The following is a 25,637-nucleotide window of genomic DNA, read 5'->3' on the forward strand; positions in this document are numbered from 1 at the left end:
AAAGAAATTATAACATCTTTCAGGACTTGTGTCGATCTGAGGAAGACTTCTTTTTTAAGTTTATGTACAATAGTAACAGCTGTTAGACTTATAGGAATAAATGCTTTTTTTTTTCATTTGCAGTTTGGCTGTTCAAATCCTTGTTTCACTTTTTGAAATATACCAACTGGTTTGGTAATAGCAGGACAAACTTTAGAACAAATGGAGGTTAACAACCAAGAAAAAACTACAATTTCTATCAAGTTTGGAACCACAGTGCAACATATGGTGGCCACACGTGTGAGAAAAAAGGCAATTTTTTTTTGCAATCAAGAGTAAATGTATTATTGTTCAGATGATATTTATCCTGGCGCATCATGGTGGTTCAGAACAACAAAGTCCTGGGTTTAAGCCTGTGGCAGACTGGAACGTTTCTGTGTTGACTTTATATGTTTCTCCAGGTACATAGGCTTCCTCCCACAGTACAATCATATGCTGATGAGGGTTAATTGGTGACTCTAAATTGCCTGTAGGTGCCCCAGCAGACACAGGGAAAATATGCAAACGCCACACAGAAAGACGTTGGGTTGAACAGGATTTAAACCTAGAGTTTTCTTGCTGTGGTGGGACAGTATTAATAAAAAATATTTGCCTCGGTACATCTAAAGAAAATCCAGCCAGATAGGGAGACCAGGAAGCACCAAGCTGTTTGACTTAAACCACTGCATTACTGGTGAAGAGTCCATATTGACTCATAAAAACCAGTTAAAGGTTCAATGTGTAATATTTACAGAGATCTGTAAATGGAGTATAGTGTTCATTAATATATTGTCATTAGGGTGTGGTCACCAGAAAGTACCAACTGGTGCAGGATAATACATCAGAAAGAGCCTTTTAAACCTACATGGGGAGCAGGTCTCCTTTCATGGAGGCAGCAGGGTTACTACAGTAGCCCTGAATGGACAAACCAGACACTGACTGAAGATAGGGAATGAATGAATTGCAGCTATCACTGCTGCCTCACATAGCAAGAAGGTTCCTGGTTCAAAACCCAGCAGGGACCTTTCTGTGTGGAGTTTGCATGTTCTCCCTGTGCTTGCGTGGGTTTACTCTGGTTTCCTCCCACAGTCCAAAAACATGTATGTCAGGTTGATTGGTGAATCTAAATTGCCCATAGGAGTGAGTGTGAGTGTGTGAGGTTGTTTGTCTCTATGTGGCCCTGTGATGGACTGGTGACCTGTCCAGGGTGTACCCCTGCCTTTCACCTGAAAGAGAGCTGGGATAGGCTCCAGCAGATCCCCGTGACCCTAAATAGGAATAAGCGGTTATAGATAATGGATGGATGAATAAAAGATAAGTGTAATAGTTGTGTATAATAACAGCAGGACAGACATTACAGCCAGAACACTGAAAAAAATATAACTGTGTAACTATTCTCTGTACTATAAGTCACATTGTAGTATAAGTCGCTTTTAGCAAAAATGGTCTTGATGAACAGAAAAAAACAACAAACTGGAGTTGGACAGAATGAAAATATCATGATACTGATTTCAAAAGATGATTTTAATCACTAGGAAACAAAAATAGGTAGTGTGTATGTTCTAAAGTTTTCATGGGTGCACGCAAAAAGACTGAAGACTGAAATGGACAACACATTCGTGCTCAAACATTCACATATACAAGAGGTTGTCAGACATATGGAGATATCACTGTAGAAAGCAATTCATTTTTCCCAGCCCTTTCATTCATAGGGTCTAAGATTGATTAGAAGGTAAATGTCTTATTATTTTAACCCTTACAATAATTACATTTATTTGTTACTTTTGTTACTTTTGTAGATATATAATGTAAATTGGCATCATAATGTCCCACACATCCCATGCAACATAAATCCTCACCTTTCTTACTAGAAAAAGGCTCTGGTAGACTGACACTGCTTGAATAATTCTTGCCTTGATCTGTAAACAGACTGAAAGGAAGATCATTTTTCTGCTCTTGATAATTTATGACTCTACTTGAAGGGGGCAGGGTATGGCATTTGTTTTGCAATCTGCAGTGTTTTACTGTGCACAATAGTGTACATGCTTCACTTTGGATTTTATTTTGTTTTGTTTCACATTAAAGTTTGCTTCAAAGCCACAAGTCCAAAGCCATCACTTTGCACTGTATGTTTATCTCTGCTGACATTCCACATCAGTGCCAAAGAATGTCAGTGTTCTGATGTAAAATGTTTTTCTACAATGTAAAAAATAAGTACTTTGCCCCTTTTTTCTCTCTAAAATGTCTAATCCTGGAACTTCTTGTAATGATTATTAGTTTTTACAGATGCTTTTATCCAAAGCCACTTTGAAATGGAGGAATCCTGTTTTATACAGCAGATTTAGTTTTGGTTTATTGTGCTGCCAACCAGCTGTATGTTTGATCAAGGGACAGAAACACAGTTTAATGTCCCTCCACCAGAGCTTTGAACCCCCAGTGTGCCCTTTTGGCCCAGTCTTCATGCCTCCACCCATCTCAGTGGTGCCCACTGTTTTAATCTAACTCTGAGTGTTGTTATAGCCTTCTGTCCAAAATTTCATTTTTTTTTAGAGGGGGGTAAGAAACTTAAATCACCTTAGGATATTCATTATGACACCAGGATGGTCCGAAAGAGGGCCAATTGAGAAACCCTCCATCTCTCCTCATCCTTTCCATGACAGAGCCTTCTGTTTATGGATGAGATCAGAATGGTCCACTAATTGACTATTTACAGGGCTCAAGAAAAGCCCTAATGGACTTGATATTAAATCCCCCTTAGATAGTTACAGTGTCTTTTTGGAGCAACTTGCCAGAAAAACAAGTCTTTTCTCTTTTACAGCACAACCAAGTTAAGGCTGCCACTGTGCTGGAATGGGCCAGCCAAGCCCAGACGGCTGTTAGATAGGATTATGAGACGAAGGTAGGGAAGGGCAGTGTGATGCAGGGGGAGCAGCCAGCTCTTCACTGAATGATTTCCAGATGGACTGCAGGTCCAGCTTTCCTGGAGAGACATACTCAGCTTGCTTAAATTGTGCTTCATAACAGGCTTAAACTTGGCTTTTTTATAATGACAAAGATGGGGGTTTTATGTGGAATGTTAGATAACATAAATTTAAGCACACCAGCCTTTTTAAAGCACTATTAATTCTTTGACTACAAAAACTTGGCCCATTAAACTGAATTCAAGAATCTTTGGTGCAAACTAATGTTACTTTCCTTTTAATATCAAGAGAATTTTATAGTAATTTAAATTTCTATTGGTGTTTTGGATATCTCAGTTCATTTCAATGTTGCAAAATAACCGTGCAAACCTGGTCTCTGGTGTCCTGTACTTTGTATGTCCACTGTCATCCACCCTGACCACCTCCCTATGACTTGTGTGCAGTAAAAGAACAGAGCACTTCCTTCACTGGAAAAATGCTGTGAGTGAACATAATCTAGGCAGCAGTTAGAGTTCCCTCAAAAGTATTAGTAGTATAAGAACATAATTTCTGTGCTTTTGCATGTTTTTATCCTGTTAACTGGAAATCACATCATACTTTATACAACAGCTAGCCATTTTTCAAAACATGCTAGTGTGTTTTAGGGTTTTTTAAGTATCATTCCTTGGCAGTCATTGGGATCCACTGGTTTCTGTGAATCTATCCTCTTAAAATACCTGAATAAATTAACTCACACTTGATGTTTACTGTGATAAATTACACAAGAATCTACTGACTGATTTTTATACTATATACTTTTATACTATATACTATATTTTTAAACTATATTGAAATCAATGGAACAGCAACAAGAAATGCATTTGAAGATCAAAAACTGCACAGCATTTGAAATTGGTGAGCAAAAAGAGTAAGATTGCTGACTCAAAAGTGAATGAAAATGTCTGATCACTATTATCAGGCTTGTTATAGTTGCACATCTTAAGATAGTTAGGTGATGATTTGCTGATTTGAGTGGTAGCTCTCTGTGAAGAGCCTACCTTCATGTGAAATGCATAAACAGCTGAGAAAGAGGTAGAGAAAGAGATGCTGACATGAACCAGTACCTAGCCATCACCATAACTCAAGATCTAATGAGAGCTGTGTGAGAGAAAGCAGTGGCCTATGTGGTGATGTACTCATCCTAGTGTCTCTACATTCCTTCCAACTACTTTGCTTTACCTAAACTTTTAATTGCGTTCACTGATTGTTATTAAAGTGGCTAATCTACTTTAAGTCCTGTTTCTTGATTCTATTGGACAGTAAAATATAGTGGCCTGGCAAAGTGTACATGTTGTGCAGTGAAACCAGCTTAGTAATGGGTAAACTGGTGTAGTAGGTTATCTGAAGATGATTTCAAACTATATCTCCACAGAGGGTTGCATTATAATGCAATTTACTGTTTCCACATTCAAAGGCACACATGCAGTGTAATATACTTTACAGTATATTTGTAGGTCCTAATAAAGAGTTTTGCTAGTTTGTAATATCTGGGTCTCAGTTCATCATGCAACTTATTTAATTTTATGCTACATTAAAATGTGGATGTTATATCTGTCACGTTCTAGTACAGTTCTTTTTATCTGCTTTAAAATCAGCTGTGGTATGATTGGGATTAGGGAATGATCTAATGATTATGATCATAATGATTATGCTTAATTAAAAGCAAGGTTAGGGACATCTGTGATGTGATACAACTCTGGGCTAGATTAAGTGCATACTACCTTCTGCCATAGCATAATGAATAGTGAATAACAATGAATGAATAAAGTATCTATCTATCTATCTATCTATCTATCTATCTATCTATCTATCTATCTATCTATCTATCTATCTATCTATCTATCTATCTATCTATCTATCTATCTATCTATCTAATCTATCTATCTATCTATCTATCTATCTATAGCACTGAACACTGGCAAATACTGAGCTGCAGAATCATCCATTATTAATGTAGGTCTTGGGGATTGCCAAAACAGCACAATCCAAATGACCTTGTTCTTTGTGTAATGAATTGTTTTTGAACAGGTCCCATATGTTTTAACAATAATAAAACTGCCACAATGGTTTTCATTTGCAAATGCTAGAATAAATTCTTAGGTACGAAAAAGGTAATTTAAAATGAGTGTAAAGTTTTGTAGTGCAATGATGGTCTTGAATTAAGCATAGCAGAGAATTACAGATAGGAAAATCTTTATTTATCAGGTGTGCAAAAACGTCATGTAATTAACGGTTACACTGAATTTAACAACATGAAATAAATGGACAATGCACAAATGCATAAGGGATCACCAATATATCCTACAAATAATCTTTCCTTGTCAATGCAAGTTCAAACTCTACTGTATGTTCCGCTGCTATGAGCCTTTTCTTTCAGCTTCCCTGTCTGCTCAGGCTGTTTTTTATTTGCAGTCTTAAGGATTTTTTTCTAAGTAAGTCATTGGGGAGTGGGATTTGCTTCTCTCTTTTCCGGTACTCACCATGGCTTAACAACAGTTCTTTAAGCTCCCATCTGGTTCTGGCTCAGAGTTCTTTGGTATCCTGTTTAACTAGAAACTTGTTTGGAGTCATGAGTTTGGAGCCAAGCTTTGACAACTAGAATTAAACCAGTGCAACCACAATACAATGGCTCAGTCTAAGATTCACAACATGAGCGCTAGTAACATGCAACTAGCACCTTTAGAAAGTATTTGGGCAAAGCTCTATACCCTAACATTTTGTGGTGCACCTTTCTCTTGATTCAGCTGCTCTATTTGCACACAATGAGAAAAGAGTGTCTTACACAGCTTGTTAATTGAATGTTTTTGTACATATCATTCATAATGCATGTTTATTGATGTCAACAATCTCATTTTGCTGTGTTCTCAATGAACTGTTACAATTAGTGTTTTTACACCATTATGGTGTAGCAAATTTTTGCAAATGTGAATAATTGACTTGACTCTGATATCAAATCTGTGATAACCTTTGGACACCTCCTTCCAGCTCAACATGTCTCCAGCATGGCAGTCTTCTATATTTTTCTTAGTGTCTACAAAGCCCATGAAAAAACCCAAACAAATTGATGATACTTCACATCAATGAGATACACCATTTTGCAGGTTAAACACAGCCACAGTAATTTATTTCAAGTTGCTGTCCTGCTGCTGGAAGTACTCACCAGCTCACCACGTGTGTATTTAGTTTGTCAACTCCCCTGTAATTTATTTTATTTATTATTAGACTCCTTGAACCATCTCTTTTTCGAGGGGATCCTAATGGGCACTGCATAGCAGAGCATGTTATAGTCTCTTGCTGTTTGAGGAAATTACTGAGCCTTTAAAAAAACTATACGGTGCTGTAAAAAAGTATTTGCCCCCTTCCTGATATATATATATATATATAAAATCAGGCTTGGGTGTGTCAAGTGAAATTTAACTAGGCTTTCCAAAAAATGTGGTTAATCAAAGTTCATTCATGATTTAGCCATGGGGGGCAATTACTTTTTCACATAGGAAATCATGATTTAACTACTGCATTTATTTACATGTATTTACTTGGGTTATCTTTATGTAATATTAAAATGTTCTGGATGATCTGAAAAATAAAAAATCAGGAAGGGGACAAATACTTTTTTTTTTCAACAGCACTGCATTTGTACATGGTACATCTTCAGTGGGAATGGGCTTGGATCTGAGAGACACATAAATGGTAGGGAAGTCAGAACGTACTTGGTGAATTCATTAGGTTTGTTGATGAAATGAAAGGTATAGAATTATTCCAGCCTTATACTATGAACTTGTTCTGTGGACGTGGAGCTCTGTATGTAATGATAAAACCTTCAGTGCTCATTTCTCCCTGGAAGGCTGTCATTTGTCTACTGCACTGTACCGTGCAGCCCTTTAGACAGCATCTACAAATTTTCCCTTATCTATTTTTTAAATAAACGTTATCCATATTATTGCTTCAGCTTAACTAACTGGGATCATTGTTGCACTTCACAGGCAAACTTCAACACTATTCTTAAGCTTAAAGCTCCTTCTGATACACTTAAAGTGCTGTCCGAACCAGTACTTTGCATTTGATTATCTTTATCTGATCAGAGGTTTATATTACAGAAACTACAGATTTGCAGGTGGAGGTCAGCCACTCTTCACCACATACACTGTTATCTGTCAGTGTGTGAGGATTTGTGGATGTAAGTGGCTTTAGGGTGGAATTTGGCAATGGCTGTGGCTGCACTTCATTACCATTTCTTGGCATTAGCAGCCCACACTGGGGATTTGAAAATTTGATTACCGTAATTTTAGATTTGTTCACTGGCCAGAACAAGTTTCTCCACTGAGCCACATTAGCTATCAGTCCAGTGAGTCACTGCACTGCTCAGCCCCACTTGGTATTGATATGATGGATCCCGGATGGATATAGCACCTTGTGTGGCATAGGTTGAGAAATCTCTGTGAGACCGTAGTGGAGACCCTGGCTTCTTGTGGTACAGAGGTGGATGGCCTGTCCTGTCTCTGGATGCTGGGATAGCTGGAGAGCAGGAAGAAGAGGAGGACGATGGTGGTATGATGGGCACGCCTCTCTGGACTGAAGCAGAGTTGTAGACACACAAGTCCGCCTGCGACCTTGACACCATGGATGACGTGGGGTGTGGTACCACGGGTGTGACCGTGGCAGCATTGGTGAAATGAGCTGTGAAGGGCTGGTATGAGACACCCTCTACACTATAGCGAGGGTAAGGCTGCACCGTAGCCCACATGTTGCAATTTAATGAAGGAGAACTGGTCAGCTCATCTGTGTCCCCTGCCCCAGAGCCAGACTCTGTTTCCATGCTACCATACATACAAGCTTCTCTAGAGGTGATTGCCTCTGTGCAGAATGGATGAGACAGTAGGGACGACTCATAGGAGGGAGCTGAACGAAAGTAATGCTCCTCTGAGCCTGCAGATGATGTCTCCAGATATGACCGCTTACATCCAAGCTCCAGGTGTCGGACGTTATCTGCAAAATGATATAGTTAACTGCATTGTCCATCCATCCATCCATTTTCTATACCCACTTATTCCTTAACCAGGGTCACAGGGATCTGCTGGAGCCTATCCCAGCTCTCTTTGGGTGAAAGGCAGGGGTACACCCTGGACAGGTCACCAGTCCATCACAGGGCCACATAGAGACAAACAACCTCACACACTCACACTCACTCCTATGGGCAATTTAGAGTCACCAATCAACCTAACATGCATGTTTTTGGACCTTTGGAGGAAACCAGAGTACCTGGAGTAAATACACGCAAGCACAGGGAGAACATGCAAACTCCTTCTTGCTGTGAGGCAACAGTGTTAACTGTATTGTTTTTAAATGAAATGTCGACTTATTGGACATGTCAGAATATGTGCAGTTCTACATGATGCTGAATGATGACATACCTCTTTGTTTGAAGCAGTGGTATAAAAGGCTGGGATCTCTGCTCTGAGGAAAGTGGTTTGAAAGGGGATCTTGGGAGTCTGAGTTTGACAAAGGAACCCCAGTCTCATACTGATAAGAGGACAAGACCTGAGGGTTTCCTGTTAGAACCCCTGCTCCCAGCTTCCCTGCAAGGTGACTATGTGAAGAGATGACCCTCTGGCGAACCATGTTCTTTGAAATCACAGGATATTCTTTCCTATTCATCAGAAAGAACGATAATTATTTGTCATGCTTACAAATCAAATCAACACAATTATTTGAGGGGACAAAGTTGACTTTTATATCCAGACACCAAAAATGCTTCTAAAGAACAGATTTATTATAATCATGTTTATGAGATATCTCCACTGTCCTAAACAGTTGTATGGGATCAGTTTCACTGTCCTAGTCCCTCTTTTTGTAAACATACCCCTGTAGTCTTGAAACACGCAGATCTCCTTCTTCACTACCTCGGAATCCTTTCGCAAATGGATTGTTTTCTATCTTCAGCTGAGTGATCTAGGAAAATGGTATTTCATTAAAATTTTCATGTCTGCAAAACCATAGGTGAAGAAATGAGAGGAACACCGGCAGTTTTCAACTATAGAGCGTTGACAGCAGCAGTGGCAGCATAGCTTTGCGGTTCAAGTTGTGTACTCCACACACACTGAAAGCAGTATGGTTCTGTATGTCATCAATGCAGCAGCAGGCTCAAGTTGGGCTATCTGAAATGGCTTGCAGGGTTTGCTCCTTTGAATATCCTTAATCTACAAATCTACAAACCCTTAATACCCTTCACACTCTCAACTTAGTAAAACCTGATTTACTTTAATCATAGACAAGCTACTCTAAAATACTAAAATATGAATAAATGCACGAATTGAGTCCAAAAAAAGTTACAAAATACATTTGTAATACTCAAAGTTAAGCTTCCTCTGTATTGATAGTTGCTGTACCTTGTGGTTTTGATAGGAGGTAACAGAGATGAAGGCTGTCTCATGAAACACATGAGTGCAATAGGCAGTGTTCTTGGATCCAAAGGCATTATTTTCATCTGCTTTTACTATGTGTAGCCTGGGCTGGTACTTGTGCATAGAATTCAGGATGATCTAGGAAGGGGAAGAGAAGGCAACACATTGAATTTCAAACTCATGGTAGCAAGAAAAACCAGTATGGCATAGTACATACTGTATGAGCTGCTGTTACGTGTCAACTGGCTTAAAGGGTAAATCAACAATAAACACTTGATATTTTACAGTTCCTGTTTTCTAAATGTACTGACAATAGGATAAGATCCCCTGCACAGTAATGCTAGTTGTGGCTTCTAATGACTTCTATTAGGACCAGTTGTGTCTCCTTTGCTGTGGGCATTTGCTGAAATTGTAGTGAAGTGTGACTGTGACAGCATCTCAATTTGAATACTAATAGACTTATACAACAATCAAATTGTGTTATCTAGAAGAACATGGCTGGACTGTAGCTGACCCGTAAAATTCTGTTGGATAGTGCATCATCACCTAGAAGGATAAATAACATATTATTTAGACTGGTATATTGAATATTCATATTAGGTGATCTGTGAGGATCTGTTTTCTGTCTAATTTTATAGTCATTGTACATGAATACTATACTTACATCAATTTTAACTTGACTGTTGACTGTTGCATTTTATCATTATCATTTTTTACTCTAATAGACCCAGAACTAAATGTCAGACAGCAACAATAAAGTTTATTCACCACTGATATCACATATACATGTTCCATGCCACATGACATGACTGTGGCAGTAACCAAAAACACTATAAACTATACGATTCTCCCTCACTAAAAACTTGCATTACCTCATTCTTAAAAACATGAATGAAGGGCCGCAGGGATCCCCCAAGCACTTGCTAATGTCCCAGTGAAACCCCAAGGCTTTATTTATTAAGGATTTCAGGATAACTCTCAGCTCAAATTCACAGCATACCATGCATGTAACCTCACAATCTGTGCTGAATTCCATATTGAAATTGAGCCATTCAAGTACAAAGTAGTTCAGTGAATAGTTTTGCTGTGGTTTTTATCTTCATCACACTTGATGTGTAGTCTGAGTGCTGTATGTCAGTAGAGGTGGGAGTACGCAGCATGCTTAGTGTGGCTATAGGTTGGCTCACTATCAGTATCAGTCTGCTCACTGCAGCCAAGTGCTGAGCTCAGCAAAGCATTAACAACAGGAGGCCAGGGCCATCACTAGTCCTGCTCTGTCAAGGCCAATAAGCATCAATCTCTGCACCTCAACTCCCATCCTCATTTGCTAGACACTCCCCTGAGGACCCTTCTCCTCCAGGGGGTTCCCAATGAGGAGCAAAGGTTGAAGAGGACACAGGGAGTGGGACTCAGGCTGAACACTGGATGGACCTGCAATCACATGTGCCTGCTGCTGAGGCAGGCTGGAGACAGAGATAAGCTACTCGCTGGTGCACAAGAGGCTCTCTCTTGACCTTTGTCTGCTCTGCTGTCTGCCTCTTGTCTGAGGGTGACTCCTGGGTGACTATTTGAAGGGTTGAGTGAAACCAACCTGAAGGATACATTTGAAATTCCATACCAGCTTTCATACCTTAGACTGATGAAGCTACTTGAATTAGTAGTGAAATGTTTCGTCCTAGACATTGATTGATCGATGACTGTCAAATCGATGTTCCTTTTAAAAAGAAGTATGGTTTTTCTGTCACTTCACTAAGTAAGTGTTTAAATGGCATTAAAGCCTGGATGGCTGTGAATTTGTTACATTTAATAACTTAAAGACTGAGGTGTTGGTGTTTGGACCCAGTACTACTAGTAGCCCCTGTAAACCTGGGACCTCTGGCAGAATATGCCAACCTTGAAATCTTAAATGGACATTGATCATTACCTGTTTTTAAATCTCTTCTTAAAACCCACCTGTTCTCATTGGCCTTTGACACAATCTAAGATGCTGACATTATTTATCTGATTTTATTGATTCTATTTATTTCGATTTGATCAGTTCTATGGTGTATTGTATACTTTCATGCTTTTTACTCCTGTTTCATTTTGTTTTTTATCTTGCACAGCATTTTGGGTCAACTTTAGCTGTCTTTTTTTTTTTTTTTTAATAACAAATAAAGTTGCAATTCAAATTCTGGCCACTTGTGTGAAATCAAACTTGCTACACATCGACCACCCCAACCGTTCTGACCTCCACACCTTTTCTAGCAATTGCAGTAAGTTGTGAAGGGTGGTATTGACAAATACTGATGCCATGCTTTTGAACGCTGGATTGAATGACCACACAACATGAGCATTCAGATTTTGGATAGAGTTTCATGATCATTGACTCTGGATGGTTCTTTGTGATTATCTCACCCAGTCACTAATTTGAGAAACATCAGCTCTATTGAAGTGTAGATTTCTTGGAACATCTCTTGGACATCTCACTAACATTTGTGAGAGAACCTTGAAATGTCCAAATACAATGGTGTGTTACAAATTGTGTGTGTTGATTTGCATTGAATTCTACAATAATCAGCACCATACAGGGTAGTAACAGCAAAAAAGAGTAAGAACTATGGTAAATCAGTCATTTTTACATATTATTTAATGGGCATCCTTAGTAATGAATGGGGTTCCTTCACTCTTCTCTGAGAAGTACTGCCTGTCTACCTCTTGGGCTGGGCGTTGTCTGGCCTCTAACTTGCTAGGTCCTCATTATTCGCCCTTATCACTGGCCAGGCACTCAACTCAGTCTGACAGCAGGCCCTGCCACTGATCTGAGAGGTTATGAACCTAATGAGCCCATCCATTGATGGGATGGCTTCAGACAAGCTATCCCAGAGTTCCCCTGGGGAGCACTGCCACAGTCACACTCTTCACCCTCCTCTGCATCCTCTTTTATTCCCTCCATTCTCACTGATGCTTCATGGCTTTTCTGTTTGTACATATTAACTAAACATTTCACCTCAGCTGTAGCTTCACAGACACTTTTCACTGCAATCTTTGTGTAAGATTTATTATTAACATTAACATTAATCATGAAATTCTAATGTCATATGGGGATGTTTGAGTTTTTTCCAGGCATGTGGACATCTTTATATTTTTTTACAACAGAGATTTTCTTTAAGCATTTTGGTCTGTGATTCCTAGCCTGGATGATAGTCACCAGATGTATTGGAGAGATATGGGAATGTAGCAGCTCATTCCAGTCCATCATTACAATTGGTTAGTGCTTTACTCACCAGTTCTGGGAACACAGCAACAGTTCTCAGCACTGTTTTGTAAGTCCATTAAAAACAAGCTTGAGCCCAACAGGTGATTAATTTAAATATTCATTCAGGTTATTATGGACCACATGCCAACCATATGAAGCCAGTGATATTTAAGTTACACAATTGTACAACTGTTTAGAATTTCCTTGTTGTTAGATTTGACCAGTTTTCTTGTTGGTACTCACATGCCCAAAAGGGTCCAGGTGATTGTTTGTTAGCTTTAGCTTCTGAAATGATACAAGTTGCCTCATCCAGTGAGCTCCTGTGGCAGGGGAATCCGGGTGCACATAGAGTCTCCCTGGCATTGCTGGTTCTGCCTTTCCAGCAACCATCCTAAAAACACGTTGAGATGGAGAAAAAAGGAGCTGCTTTCAAGTGCCAGTGGAAATAATTTTATCTGGAGTGTATTAGTCTTTTCTACTGTTTAGCTGTGTACAGGCATAGAACACCACTGCTCCCAACCCCCACAGCATTAAATCCCTTTGAACTGGAAGCCACTGGTCCCTGCTAAAACATCATTACTAATTATGCTTCTCCAAGGTGTTGCTGAGGAACACCAGAACCCGCCAACAGCAGGCCATGCCACAAGATCAGCAAACGGCTGTAAAATTAATATATGTCTGTTAGACATTTTGAAATCTTTTCAGCTCTTCCTTACGAAACATTTTTCTCCACCCATGGCTGAAAGGCAGTGCCAGCTCTAATGTTAAGCTGATGGATGGATGGCTCAGATACAGGGTCAGCTGGAGAATTGGAGCCCAACCAATTCTGTTTGACAACAGTGCCCTGCAGTAAGAAGCTATAGGATGGCCTGCAGTAACAAATAGCTATCAGACCATGTCAGTTCTGTTTCACATCTGAAATAAAAGAATAAAAAGCAATCTGAAGCAGCACATACTGACACTTTATGCACTAATACTATAAAAAAGTTGGCATTTGATTAAGATCGATCATAGTTTAAAGGATTAGCACTGGGTAAAATAAACCCCACCTAATTCTGATCCTTATTTGTTATTTTATAGAGCTGTACATAGGTCTCTCTAGTCTCCTGTGAAGTTGAGCTGGTCACTTCCACACAGAGTGGAGTGGAGCATATGTGCAGTAAAATCTGCCAGTGATGGAGGTGGAAAGGAGCAATTTTTCAAACAACTGTTAATCAAGCATAACACAGAGGTACAGAAATGCGACATCTGCGAAATTTCAGCCATAAATCAGGTTAAATGTGTGTTTATTCAGTCATATGGTGCTAATTCCTATTGTTAAATAATAAAAAGTATTATTAATTTGGCTCATTTCAGAGAACTGTTTTTAACTAGTTGACAATAACTGCTAATTTTATGCCATGAGTAACTCCAAAACCTATGTTTGATTTTTTTGTGAACTGAGGTTGTGAATGATGAGTGTAAAAGCTTAAGGTGCCTTAAAAGAAAACATCCAACATTATGGCAACTTCTGACAAAGATTGTTGCAGGAGGAAGGAAAAATATTTAAATTGAAATTCCATACTAGCAACAAAGTTTACTACTAAATTTACTGATACTATGTGGGCAAATTTAAGTACTATATTGAATACCCAGCTAAAAGGACTACTAAAACTTGATCTCGACAATCTGAACATATTCCTTCCTATTGAAGATTCATTCAGTACCAATCTTCTTGTCAGGCAATGGGGATTAGAACACATATACATACATATAACTACACTAGTCCACAACTTTAAAACCTTTACAGAACTGCACATACTGTGCTCATAGGTGACAGATGCAAGACAACAGCATGTTGAATTTTTCTGAAATGTCCCAAGAGACTCACTTGTATTGAATTCATTATCAATAGTCACTAGTTCAGCAGTAGCCAACCCTTGGTCCTTAAGAGCCAATGTCCTGCTTGTTTTCCTGCCCTGCCCTACCCACTGCTGATTACCTGGATCAGGTGTGTTCAGCCAATCAGAAGATGGATGGGCAGGGATAAATCAAGGAGGACACTGGCTCTCCAGGGTGATAACCCTAGAGGTGATTTGACTGAGTGGAATGGGTTCACAAGCAGGAAAACAACAAACTTTGCTTCTGCTTCACCTCTGTTTTTTGTAATAAAAACTTTTTTTTTCTTTATTGATATACAATACAGAGCAATCATGAAGTCACTGAACTGTCTCAGTAATTTCAGTTATATAACAACGTCTATTTAAAGTTTGCTCACATTGTCTAACAGCAGCTATCAGCTTCTGGTCATAGTCAACTAAGTTAGGCTGTAGCAGCAAAACCCCTGACTATATTGAATTTCAGTTTTTTGTTTGTAGGAAATATTCTTTTTTTTTTTTTTTTCAAAAGTTACAGTCTTACTTTGACTCCGGCAGTTTTTTTTTGCCGCTAATGATTGGAGTATGATTACATTTAAAAGGCTTTGAGGCAACACCAAACCATATTCACTTACGATCTCACAAACTTACCACTTGTTCTCACAGAACTTGTAGCGGTGATCATCAGCTGGGACAACGTCAATTAGCAGGATATACTTAGTTTTGGGGTTCATCCTAGTCACTTTGACCTTGTAGCTAGGAAACATCCTCCTGTTAAAAAGATTAGGTAAGCTGTTAGAAATGCATGTATATATTGTGCAGTATGCCATATTCTAAAAAAGGATTATATAGGATATATTTTTCCATAAAAATAAACTGCTTTTTCATATGTAACTTATTTCACAGTCTAAAAAAAACTGCTTTTGTCACCTGGACTGATCATCTCCTTAAGAAGGTCTCCCAGTGTGTGTAGAATAAGACTAGTATTATCAAAGATAGTACACATGAAGATCTTATAGGCTCGGTGCAGTTCCTAAAGCATTGATTTGAACAAGGTCCCACAGAGGTCATGGGACTGAAAGACAAGTATGCTCTGAAACCTGAAATAACCTTTTCCTGATTGTTAAATGGATAAAACCTACTACTACGCAGATAACCCAACGAGGATATTACAGCATAAGACCTATATGCCAAAGCTTTTCATGATATTGTCCTACTGTCAAAATCTTCACATTTCCAGCTTGGTAAGTGTCTGCCTCCCTGCAGGCATTCATTTAAAAGAGGATCAAATCCTCTCATACATGTATGGAGACACCATAAAAAGTATGGGAACACACTCTATCTTTCATTATTTAAATGCAGTGGTACTAAAAGACAGAATATGCTAATACAGCAGTCAAGCCCATAAAACACATGAACGGAGCTACCTTTCCTGACCTCTTCTGAGAACCCGAAGACGTTTTTGCCCCATATGCACTAAAGGAAATTTCACAAAGGGTTCCGCACGCCCTTATAAAGCCCTAAGTGGTTTTTAATGGCACCACAGATCGGACAACAGTTTAGACAGCCGGCTTGTCATTGCTCAAGAGGCTGCAGTCAAAAAGGTCTGCAGTTTATCTGTGGGTGCTGCCCATGGCAACATGCTCAAACATTCAAGCACACACTCATGAAAGCCCTGCATGCTATCCCCCATCCTCATACTTCCTATTTGGTGCAAATGCCTATCTTCCAAAACTCACTGCGCCTGACACCATCTGATCATGTTACTGTAAATACTCCCTCACATAAGAGAGAGAAAGAGGACAAGGATTAAGGGCAGGTAATTTAAATCTCTCTCTTACGCTTCAAATCCAATCAGTAGGAGAGATCAGTCCTGGTATCATGCTCACTGAAAGATGGGTTAATCCAGAGGAACATTCAAAACAGACCACTGCTCATCTCTGGCTCCACTCGTAGCGCACAGACAGAGCAGATGGAGGCCTGTGTCAACACATGTGGCCCTTGGATTTGTATAATATGGCTGTTACGACGTAGTTGATGGGCTCTGCTGCTGCTCATTCCTCATATGAGTCTATCCTGGGAAACAGGACTGATGTGCCTTGGTTCTATATAGACTTAGCTTAGCTAGCTTAGCTCGACAATATGCTCAGAAATACTGTTATTGTCTTAGCTTGTGGCAAACAAACTAGATTGTATGACGTGCCATCTGACCATGTTTAATGACAAAAGTGGGAGTATGGTGGGATGGTCTTTTTCTGAAAGCTATGAAATTGGTTGGACACATTATTGATTTGCATCCATCTAGCTTAGTGTATTAATGAATTAATAAATAGTGTACGGCACAGTGGTTTTATTTATTTATTTATGTTAAAGAGGTAGTAGATCTGATATAGAAACTGTAACACCATGGAACAATACTAGCAAATAAACTAATGTTGCATTCCTCAACGTCAGCAAGCAGCCCTCATCTAAGATTTATTTTGAATGATGTCCGAAATGTTTCCTCCAATTTTCAGTCTTTTTTGTTGTTAGGATTGTCCATCCAGCACAGCTTACCAGTTTTCTTTATATTGCGTTTGCAAAGGGACAGTAGGCTGGTTTTCCAGCAGGGTAACAGACTGCGCAGTGGATCAGACATTGCACAAGGCACAGCAGACTGCATTCATACATTTTCAATCAACATGAAAACATTTTGAGTTCAAATTGATGATTGAATAATAATTACTAATTCCCTTATATCTGTTATATCTGATATCAGTATTGTTAGCAGCAGCACATGTAATGAGAGATGATAGAAATATTTATTTACAATATTTACCTGTACTGTTTATAATGGGGTAGTTTTCCTTGTAATGTAAATTATTTAGGGGGACTGCTTTATGACAATACTAACATTATTTTGTATTGCCAAAAACACTCACAACTGGCTATGTTATTTATAAATAAATAAATAAATATATATATGGGGAGCATGAGAAATAGAAGTCAGAAAGTGTGTGTATGATATCAGTGTCAGGGTGTCTGTGCCCAGCCAGCTGTTTCTCTTAACAATCCCACATGTTTAGGCCCTCCAGTGATCCATTCCCTCTCTGGGAATCTCCAGCACCACGGCAAGATCAAAAAGAGTATTGGGGGAAGGGGGGGGATGATGAAGCGCTACAGCCTCGCAGACTCGGCCTATTGTGGGCGCCAGATTCCTCTTATCAACCCACCGCTGCACTTTTGACGGGCTGTGTACAAAGCAGGAGAGTGAGGGAAGAGCTGTGCTCGGTGCTTTGAGGGGGTTGGATTAGGCCTGGACAATGACACTCACAATAACAAGTCCTCAAGGCTCAGTTAGGTGCTGCACAGGAGTGAACTGAACTCATTTCATCCCACAGTGTTGGGAAACTGTGGGATCCCCAGGGTGAGCGCCTGGTTCTTCTGCATCTGTATCTCCTGCCCTGCTGCCCCGGCACTGACTACCTCACACATTACAGCAGTGGATCCACAAGCCATGTTTTTTTCACGGCACCATTCAAAATCATGCTGATAAAGTTGCCAGTTGTAGGGTTTCTTTCTTTTTCTTTTTTTTTTTTTTACTTGCCCAGTGTATAATATTATTTCATAACCCTACATGTACTGTACATATGCAGCTTGTAATAACATTGTATAGTGGTGTGTGATTCAAGGAATAATTCATTATTAATGTAAAGTATTTGCATCACCTTCAAGCATTACTTGCTATTGACATTTGTTATCTCTGACTACTACACACCTGGAAAACTCATGAGCACTAGTGTGTTGTGTTACTTTGACAACCAGCAAGATGAACTATCAGTTCTTCTCCCATGTCTATGAAACACATCTGCGTTCCCAGTGATAGGTTTACAGTATGTTTTTTTATCGCCCAAAGGCATCACAGTACTATTAAAAGCGTCACTGTAAAAAAAAAAATTGAAATAATAATTTGAATTATATTAAACTGCTGTTATTAACTGTGTTATTAGTTTTACCATTTTGTTGTGGTATGAAATAAATAAATAGACACAAATGTACAGTTCAGTGCAGAATTTTAGCTCCTTTCAGACCCAGCTGAAAACATCATAAAATAAATCTAATCCTCAATGTTTGAAGTTTAAATGGACAGTCAATTTATCAGGCAGTGTTTAAAATTATACACATAACACTTAACATTTTGACACGGCTACAAAATGTCCAATCCACCCCTCATTCTGACAGGCTTCATTTTCACATCACACTCAACACTGCAGATTCACAATGCCACTTTAGCCTGGCCATCACTCCTTTTTCATATGACCTTTGACCTGTCAGGTCCACACTGAACAACATAGCCAGTTTCTTCTGCCGCATCATACACTAGACCAGTCATTTTTGTAATGTGGAATTTTATCCATACCCCTTTGGTTCTGTTCAGATTTTTCTTAAGGGCTCAATTGATAATTTCACAGCTCTTCAGTAGAATGTACCAGACAACCAAACAAGAGGGCAGAAGGTTTTTCAGCATATTTAGAAAGTTATGTAAGCCCCTACATCATGGTTGGGACCCCACTCCAAAAACAATTGGAAGGCAAGAGAACAGATTTCTGCTCTGGTATTTCTTAAAGTTTTACTTTAGCTTTACTCTAGCTTTACTTCTACAGGCCTTTAATTTCTTCAAAAAAATGCAGTCGGAGAAGAAAAAAAATACTTGACTGAATTGCTTGAAACATGAGACAAATACAACCTATGATGAGGGAGTGGCAAATAAACAACAGAGCTAAACCACTTATTCTGTAAATCTGTCTCTAGTAAGTGTTCCAAGAAATCAGCCGCCGCAGCTAGTTAGAAAACATCTGGCCAACACCCTGTGCCGATGCTAATGCTGTTGTAAGCAGTTTTTCCAGGATTATTGATAAAAAAGATAGACTGGACAACCTTCTTGACTCAGATTCATTATCTCCAGCATCTATGTGACCTCAGTGTGAAGTGGTTTCTATTGTAAAACAATTCAGTCTTGAACTTAAACTCCTGCATTAAGTAATAAGTCTTAACTTGAAACTGATAAAAGAATATAAATTTTCTGATTGTTTGCAATTTTTTGAACTATTCTGTATCAATCCTTAAAATCCAGATTTCAATCTTTACCTTTTACCGTTTCTCAGTAAACATGTGCATCTGAGTCATAATGTAAGTAGTTCAGCTTGGGCTACATGATTTCAACTCATGCCCAATACACAAAAGAGTTGCTTTCTACCAAAATATCTAATCTTGCAGGACAATCCCCATTAGCAAACACTTTTATGGCTGTGTTTAGACTCTCACACTTGGTTAAAATTAGGGGAAGATAATAATCTGGTTTACCCACAGATAAAATGGGACAATGTGACTGTGGATGTGAACTCTGCTCTCTATTGTGACAGTTGTTCACTTGGGACCTCCACCTGGTGACTCAGCTGCCCTTAATAAATGTAATGTTATATTTGTCCATGCGTCCATACATACTGTACATCCATTGCTTCTGACAAAACAGCTAATGATTTCTGAGAAGGTGATTATTCTTTTCTCAACAAAAGTTGTGCATATATATATATATATAATATACCAAAAATTTGGCATTTTACACATCATCCAGCCTGGACTGATCTAGCATACATAATATTAATGCAGTTGCATATTTATCAGAAATGCAAAGATTGATCTACGGATTTTAACAACTGATATTACAAAAGTTAGTAAGTGCTACGTGTGTTGAGCTGCATCCGTGAGCAGCAGCAGTGAGAGAAGCTGCTGGTGACAGTGGAACTGATAAAGCAGCTGCGGGTATTGAAGGAACTGCAGCAGCTGTCAGTCTCACAGTCCTGGTTTCAACATCCCATCATGAACATCATTATATGACTGGGAACATAATCCTCCTGTCGAAAATGGAGCCGTACACAACCACGTTTTTCCATACAGATGCAGCAGTGAGGTCATCTCTACACCTGCTCTGTTGCTCTTCCTGTTAAAGAAACTGAAATCCATGGATAGACTGTGCAACATGCATCCACCATGATGATAGATGGTGAAATGCATGGTAAAACTAGGGGAAATGACCACTTACTAAATTGTAACTGCTCAGACTCATTACAATCTACTACTGCACAATGGGATTTGACGTGTATTAAAACATTTTTTAAATTGTTGTTGCTTCATAAGACCCATTTTTCCTCAGAATTTCTGCCCCGTCTCATAAATCATAAAATAATCAGGTGTTTACTGTTCAAAAGATCATTTGCAACCAATATTAAGTAAACATCTTGTTAAAAACAAAAGTATCTATAATATGTACCCACCCTTTAACCAGCAGAACTCAACTTTAACAACTATTGATTGTTGGAATATTAAATCATCAAATATTTAACTCTCTCTCTCTCACATGTTTGATGAATCCAGGACAAACTGTCACTGTTGTTGTGGTTGAAACTAAATATTTGACAGAATTAAAAAGTTATCAGTAGTTAATTGTTAAAACTGAGAGCACTTCAGAATAATGAGTCTGATTTGAATTATTCTTTGTGGACAATTCGTTGTTTGATCTATATGACATGCTACTCATTTTATTGGAATGTTTTATCCGTGATTGGTTGAAGTGATAAAAGCTTCAGATTTAGTCAGATTTAATATAATGCAATGCTATGTTTTACTGGGCTACTACAAAATGCTCCTTGCTAGAACAGGTTTCAGGATTACCATATAGCTTCTGGCATGTTAATAAGGTAAGTAGCTCTACATGTACTGTTTGTAACATAACTAAATAACAGAGTCTGGTCTGATATCAATTAGTGTGTGTCCACTTTCAGAGCCCTTTCTTCGGAAGTTTGAACTGTGCTTTTTTTTGCACCCTTCATCGTGTCTGCTCCAGACTGGGGGTAAACCAAGTCAGGTTCCCAGCACAGCTGCATAGCTAGACTGCACAGCCCTTCAAAGGGCTTTAAGGATTCACAGCCCACTTTATCAGATGGACAAGGGAAAGCCCATCTCTTACAGATATGTGGCATTAAAGGAAAAATATGGTGACCTTTTCCATTTTTTTTTACTAGAAAAAAAAAAAAAAACACCACATGAGGAATGAGAGGCAAAGGTCGATTTGAGAGTATACTCATTCACTGGTTAATGTCCAAAGGCCTCACTATGTAATCTTCAGGTCGCACTAAACCGAGCAAGCCGAGCAGTCATTTGTGTTTTCAATTATGTAGGCACTGTTGCAGGAACTTGCTGCCTCTTCCTGAAAGACCAGGTTAGAACTGCTATACCTTATTATTAGCTATCTAAATTAGCTGTGTAAACAGAAAGGTAAGATGGTCATTTTGCATTATGAATTCATCATTTCATTATTACATCCTCTGTAAATTTCCACAAATGTTACATTTTTGTGCTGTAGAATATAGCCCATTGTTAATATATTGTCTCTATGCCTAACAACATATGAAACATTTTCTGCTACTTTTGACAGCTTAATAAAAATCCAGTACAACCGTTTTCTTAGAGTGAAGACTTATTCAAGCATTACATTACTGTTAATAATGAGCAAACTCTAGAAACGATGTGTTGCATTATGTTCTTCTTCTTATTACCAATAGTTAAGGAAAAAAACACTGTATATTTATTGAAGTTCTGCATTTAATTTTGAGGTATTTGTTCTTTACATGAGTATTTTAGTTTCCTGCTATATCATACTTCTACTATATAGCACTATATTTCTGAGTTTATTATTGTACTTTTTACTCGGCTACATTTATCTGACTTTAGTGACTTTGCGTACTATGATTTTACACATAAAACATTTCTTATAAACTTATGCGTTTCTATATATTACCCCAAGGTACTTAAAATGCACATTGAGCTCAACTTTGATGATTCTGAGTCTGATTTGATGTAAATGAATTAACAATAAAAACCCTATAAAATATACTCTAATAGAATAGATTATTATAAAATACTCTGAAAGGGGCCATTGTGCATAAAAAATATTTCTACCTCTAGTATCTTAAGTAAATTATGTTGCTCAAATTTGCATACGTTTTGTTAAGTAACATTTTAAACATGGGTCTTACTTGTAACAGAGTATTTTTATACAGTGGTGCTGCTGCTTTTACTTAAGTAGAAGGTCTGAATAATTCCATGATTCAGGTCATTTTTGATAATGGAATTAAGTGGTCAGATATGCTAGGATACAAGCACACATGCAAATACATTTCTGGTAATTTCTTACCACATGCAAAACACTGGATTCAAAACATTAGAAACACAACATCTGCATGAAACCATAACAACAATGTGACTAATGTTTGAAAATTGAGAATCCCATTTTTGGCTCTGGACTGTAGGCTACCTATTGACAGATGGGGCAGTTGGTGCTTTACTAACCTGCCTGCTTTAGTAATGATCATCTCTGTGCCAGCTTCATGGAATTTCTTCCACAGTTCCCTCTCATGAAGGATGACCTTAATGTTCTCAATGCTCTAAGAAAGACAGTGGAAATCCTTGTTACACTCAACACAAACCATCTCATCGCAGCGATCTATTAGAACTAGGCTATCAACAGAAAAACAATGTAATTTAATGTAATTTGTATATAAATCAACTAATGAGAAAAATCGTCTATTGTTAATGTCAATTTAAAAATCCACTCCGGGTCAATTTATTCTGAACAGTTGAAAAAATAATCATCAATGAACAATGAATCATTTCTTTTTCCACTTGATGTTGCTAACAAACAAGATCAGATTTATGTGTAATTTTAAAAACCCAATCAACAGTTATTGTATTTAATGCAATCCCAGCTATACAATACATAACTCAACCAACTGCACACTGTAGTCATAAGAAGCAGCTCTGTGTGTTTAGCTTATTGGGTCCCTATTTGTACCTGTTCAGGCTCACTGGAACTGGAAACAGCAGGAGCTGTGGATAGGCCCAGTCGCGACTGGTCTGGAAGGAGATCTGTCTCCACGCCGGTCTGGACCCGGCTCATACATTCATCCGTCACAGTTAAACCCCTCTCCTGCAGCATCTCTGCAGGATTAGAAAAAATACTCAGCTGTCAGGGACGAGTATCTGAGAAAGTATAGAGAAATGTCCACTGTACATCACACCTGGCATGTGACACTTTTAGGATATAATGCAGACTCTCCGAAGCAAATAAATCTGTACTGCCATAGAACTTTGGTTACTTTGGTGCTGTCAAATTCTATTCAAATACATTTGCCCAGTGTATAACCAACCTATAGATTGAAGTATGAATGCAGCATGTTGGACAGACTATGTTGTTGCAGTGCTGTTTTTAAATGAGACGTAGTAGTAACCTTGTACCAGGAGTGGAAGTATAAATTGTGGAACTCCAAAGTCTACATTATCTTCATTCCTTTACAGTTTTATTGAGTATATATAATTATGACTTTACAATAATCACTGTGAAAAAGTTACATTGCCTTAGAAGAAAAGTAATAACAATGTTAAAATTGACTATATATAATTAATATCATTTCTCTGACATTTTTATTTGGAATTTTTTAGTTAAAAGCCATCATTTGCTAATCTTTCCAACCCCAAACACTCACAGGACCTGCAGCCCAGATTTTGAAATTAACAGCCTGAATAGGCAACCTCTAAAATTTACCTTTTGTAATATTTTATTTATGAGCTATCAACTAATTTTATTATTATGTTCACACCATTTCCTCTTGATAATAAATCTAGAAACCAGCTAAAGATTCAACCTTTTCCCAGACAGTTTATTTTTTCTTATATGTATGATACAGGGCATCTCACACACTTTCAACAGGTTTTTCAATGAAAACTGAAATATCTATTATTTATTGGCTGTTTATAAAATCCCCCCCCCCCCCTCAAATTAATACCTGTCCTCTTCAAAAAGCCATTTTCCAAAACAAGCCATCTATTGACTATATGATAAGCCAAACTGAAAAATTCAAAATTCTCCGAATGTCAAAGGCAGATATTTTCCTTCATATTAAGATATAAACAAAACAAAGCCTCTGGTCACATTTCAACTATTTTACATAAACTTAATATAAACATAGTCAAAGCTAAAACAATGCAAAATCAGTAATAATCTTTCATAATACAAAATTACTATTTGTTTTGCTTCATCATGTACCGTATTCATGGTACATGGTTGAAACGACAATAAAAAAATGCCAGAAAAACGCATTTGAGTGCAGTTAGGGGTGACACTTCATGTAAACTTCTTTACCACACTGGTAACCTGAAACCCTCATCTCAGGGGTAGCTCTTAAAGTTAAAATACCTAAGGTGGTAGGAAAGGATTAAAAGAAAAGAAAGAAAAAAAATCAGGCGTGATTAACTTAAAAGCGAGTGAAAAGGGAGCGTGTATTTATCCATGTCATCCTGTTGACAGTCATATCTCCCCTGTCTTTTCACACCTTCAGAACCTGCCATCTGTGCCTGCATCGTATCCTGCTGCTGCTTCCCCAAGCGTCCCTGCCTCAGACCCTTGAGGGTGACATCAAGCTCCAGATTGTAAGTGCTGTTTTCTGAGTGCTACTTAAGAACAGAAGCATTTATGAATGATTGACTAAATTAGTTCAACTTCTGACACATTCACATTACTAAAGATGTATTTTTTTGCATAAACTCTAGTTATCATTCTCATTCTTGCTATGAAATACAGCAAAAACTACTCAACTCCAGTCAGTCTAATACCTGTTGCTTTCTGCTCATTCCTTGGGATTGCACACTGGAGATGACTTTAAACATAGAGCAACCTCTCTCTTAACCATTATAGTGGTGAGATGGCATCCAGTGTAAAGCAATCGAGACATTTGTGAAAGCTTATAAAGATAAGGGCTGACAGAGAAAAGACCACAAAACCTTTTTACAGTGTGGACCTGGGCCTTTCACTAAACCTGTTAATATTAGCAGCGAGAGCCAGAATTCAGTTTCTGTTTCTCTCATGGTGGACATTCAGTCTAAAAACTATTCAGGGTACACACTTTTACCTGCATATGGATACCTGTCAACTATAAAAAAAGGCAATAAATAGCCTTGTCGTCAGTCATCAGTCTGCTCTGGTTTGCTGTTTTCTATGAATAACAGTTCTATTTAAAAGTCTGGGGCCTGGTGTTTGTACCATGAGAGACATTTGCTTTAAATGCCTGTA

General features: G+C 38.3%; 1 protein-coding gene across 1 annotated transcript; it reads right to left on the reverse strand.

Annotated features, from left to right (window-relative positions):
* Positions 1–7,308: 7,308 nt before the first annotated feature.
* tbx4 (T-box transcription factor 4) lies at positions 7,309–23,507 on the reverse strand. Its single transcript, XM_026297660.1, has 8 exons — positions 23,364–23,507; positions 22,862–22,956; positions 15,125–15,244; positions 12,861–13,008; positions 9,365–9,517; positions 8,839–8,927; positions 8,390–8,625; positions 7,309–7,964 (listed from the first exon to the last, which is right to left on the reverse strand). Exons 1-8 carry the CDS (start codon positions 23,505–23,507, stop codon positions 7,309–7,311), a joined length of 1,641 nt encoding a protein of 546 aa, XP_026153445.1.
* Positions 23,508–25,637: the final 2,130 nt, after the last annotated feature.

The sequence above is a fragment of the Mastacembelus armatus genome, chromosome 13 (assembly GCF_900324485.2).
Source record: "Mastacembelus armatus chromosome 13, fMasArm1.2, whole genome shotgun sequence".
Classification (NCBI taxonomy): domain Eukaryota; kingdom Metazoa; phylum Chordata; class Actinopteri; order Synbranchiformes; family Mastacembelidae; genus Mastacembelus; species Mastacembelus armatus.

Excerpts from the sequence above, each read along its gene's own strand:
- tbx4 (XM_026297660.1), bottom strand. The coding sequence starts at position 23,507 with ATGCTGCAGGAGAGGGGTTTAACTGTGACGGATGAATGTATGAGCCGG. Across the intron at positions 13,009-15,124 it reads AAGTTCTGTGAGAACAAGTG|GATGGTTGCTGGAAAGGCAG; the intron begins GTAAGTTTGTGA and ends ACGTGTTTTTAG. Across the intron at positions 8,626-8,838 it reads CGTGTTTCAAGACTACAGGG|GAAAGAATATCCTGTGATTT; the intron begins GTATGTTTACAA and ends TCTGATGAATAG.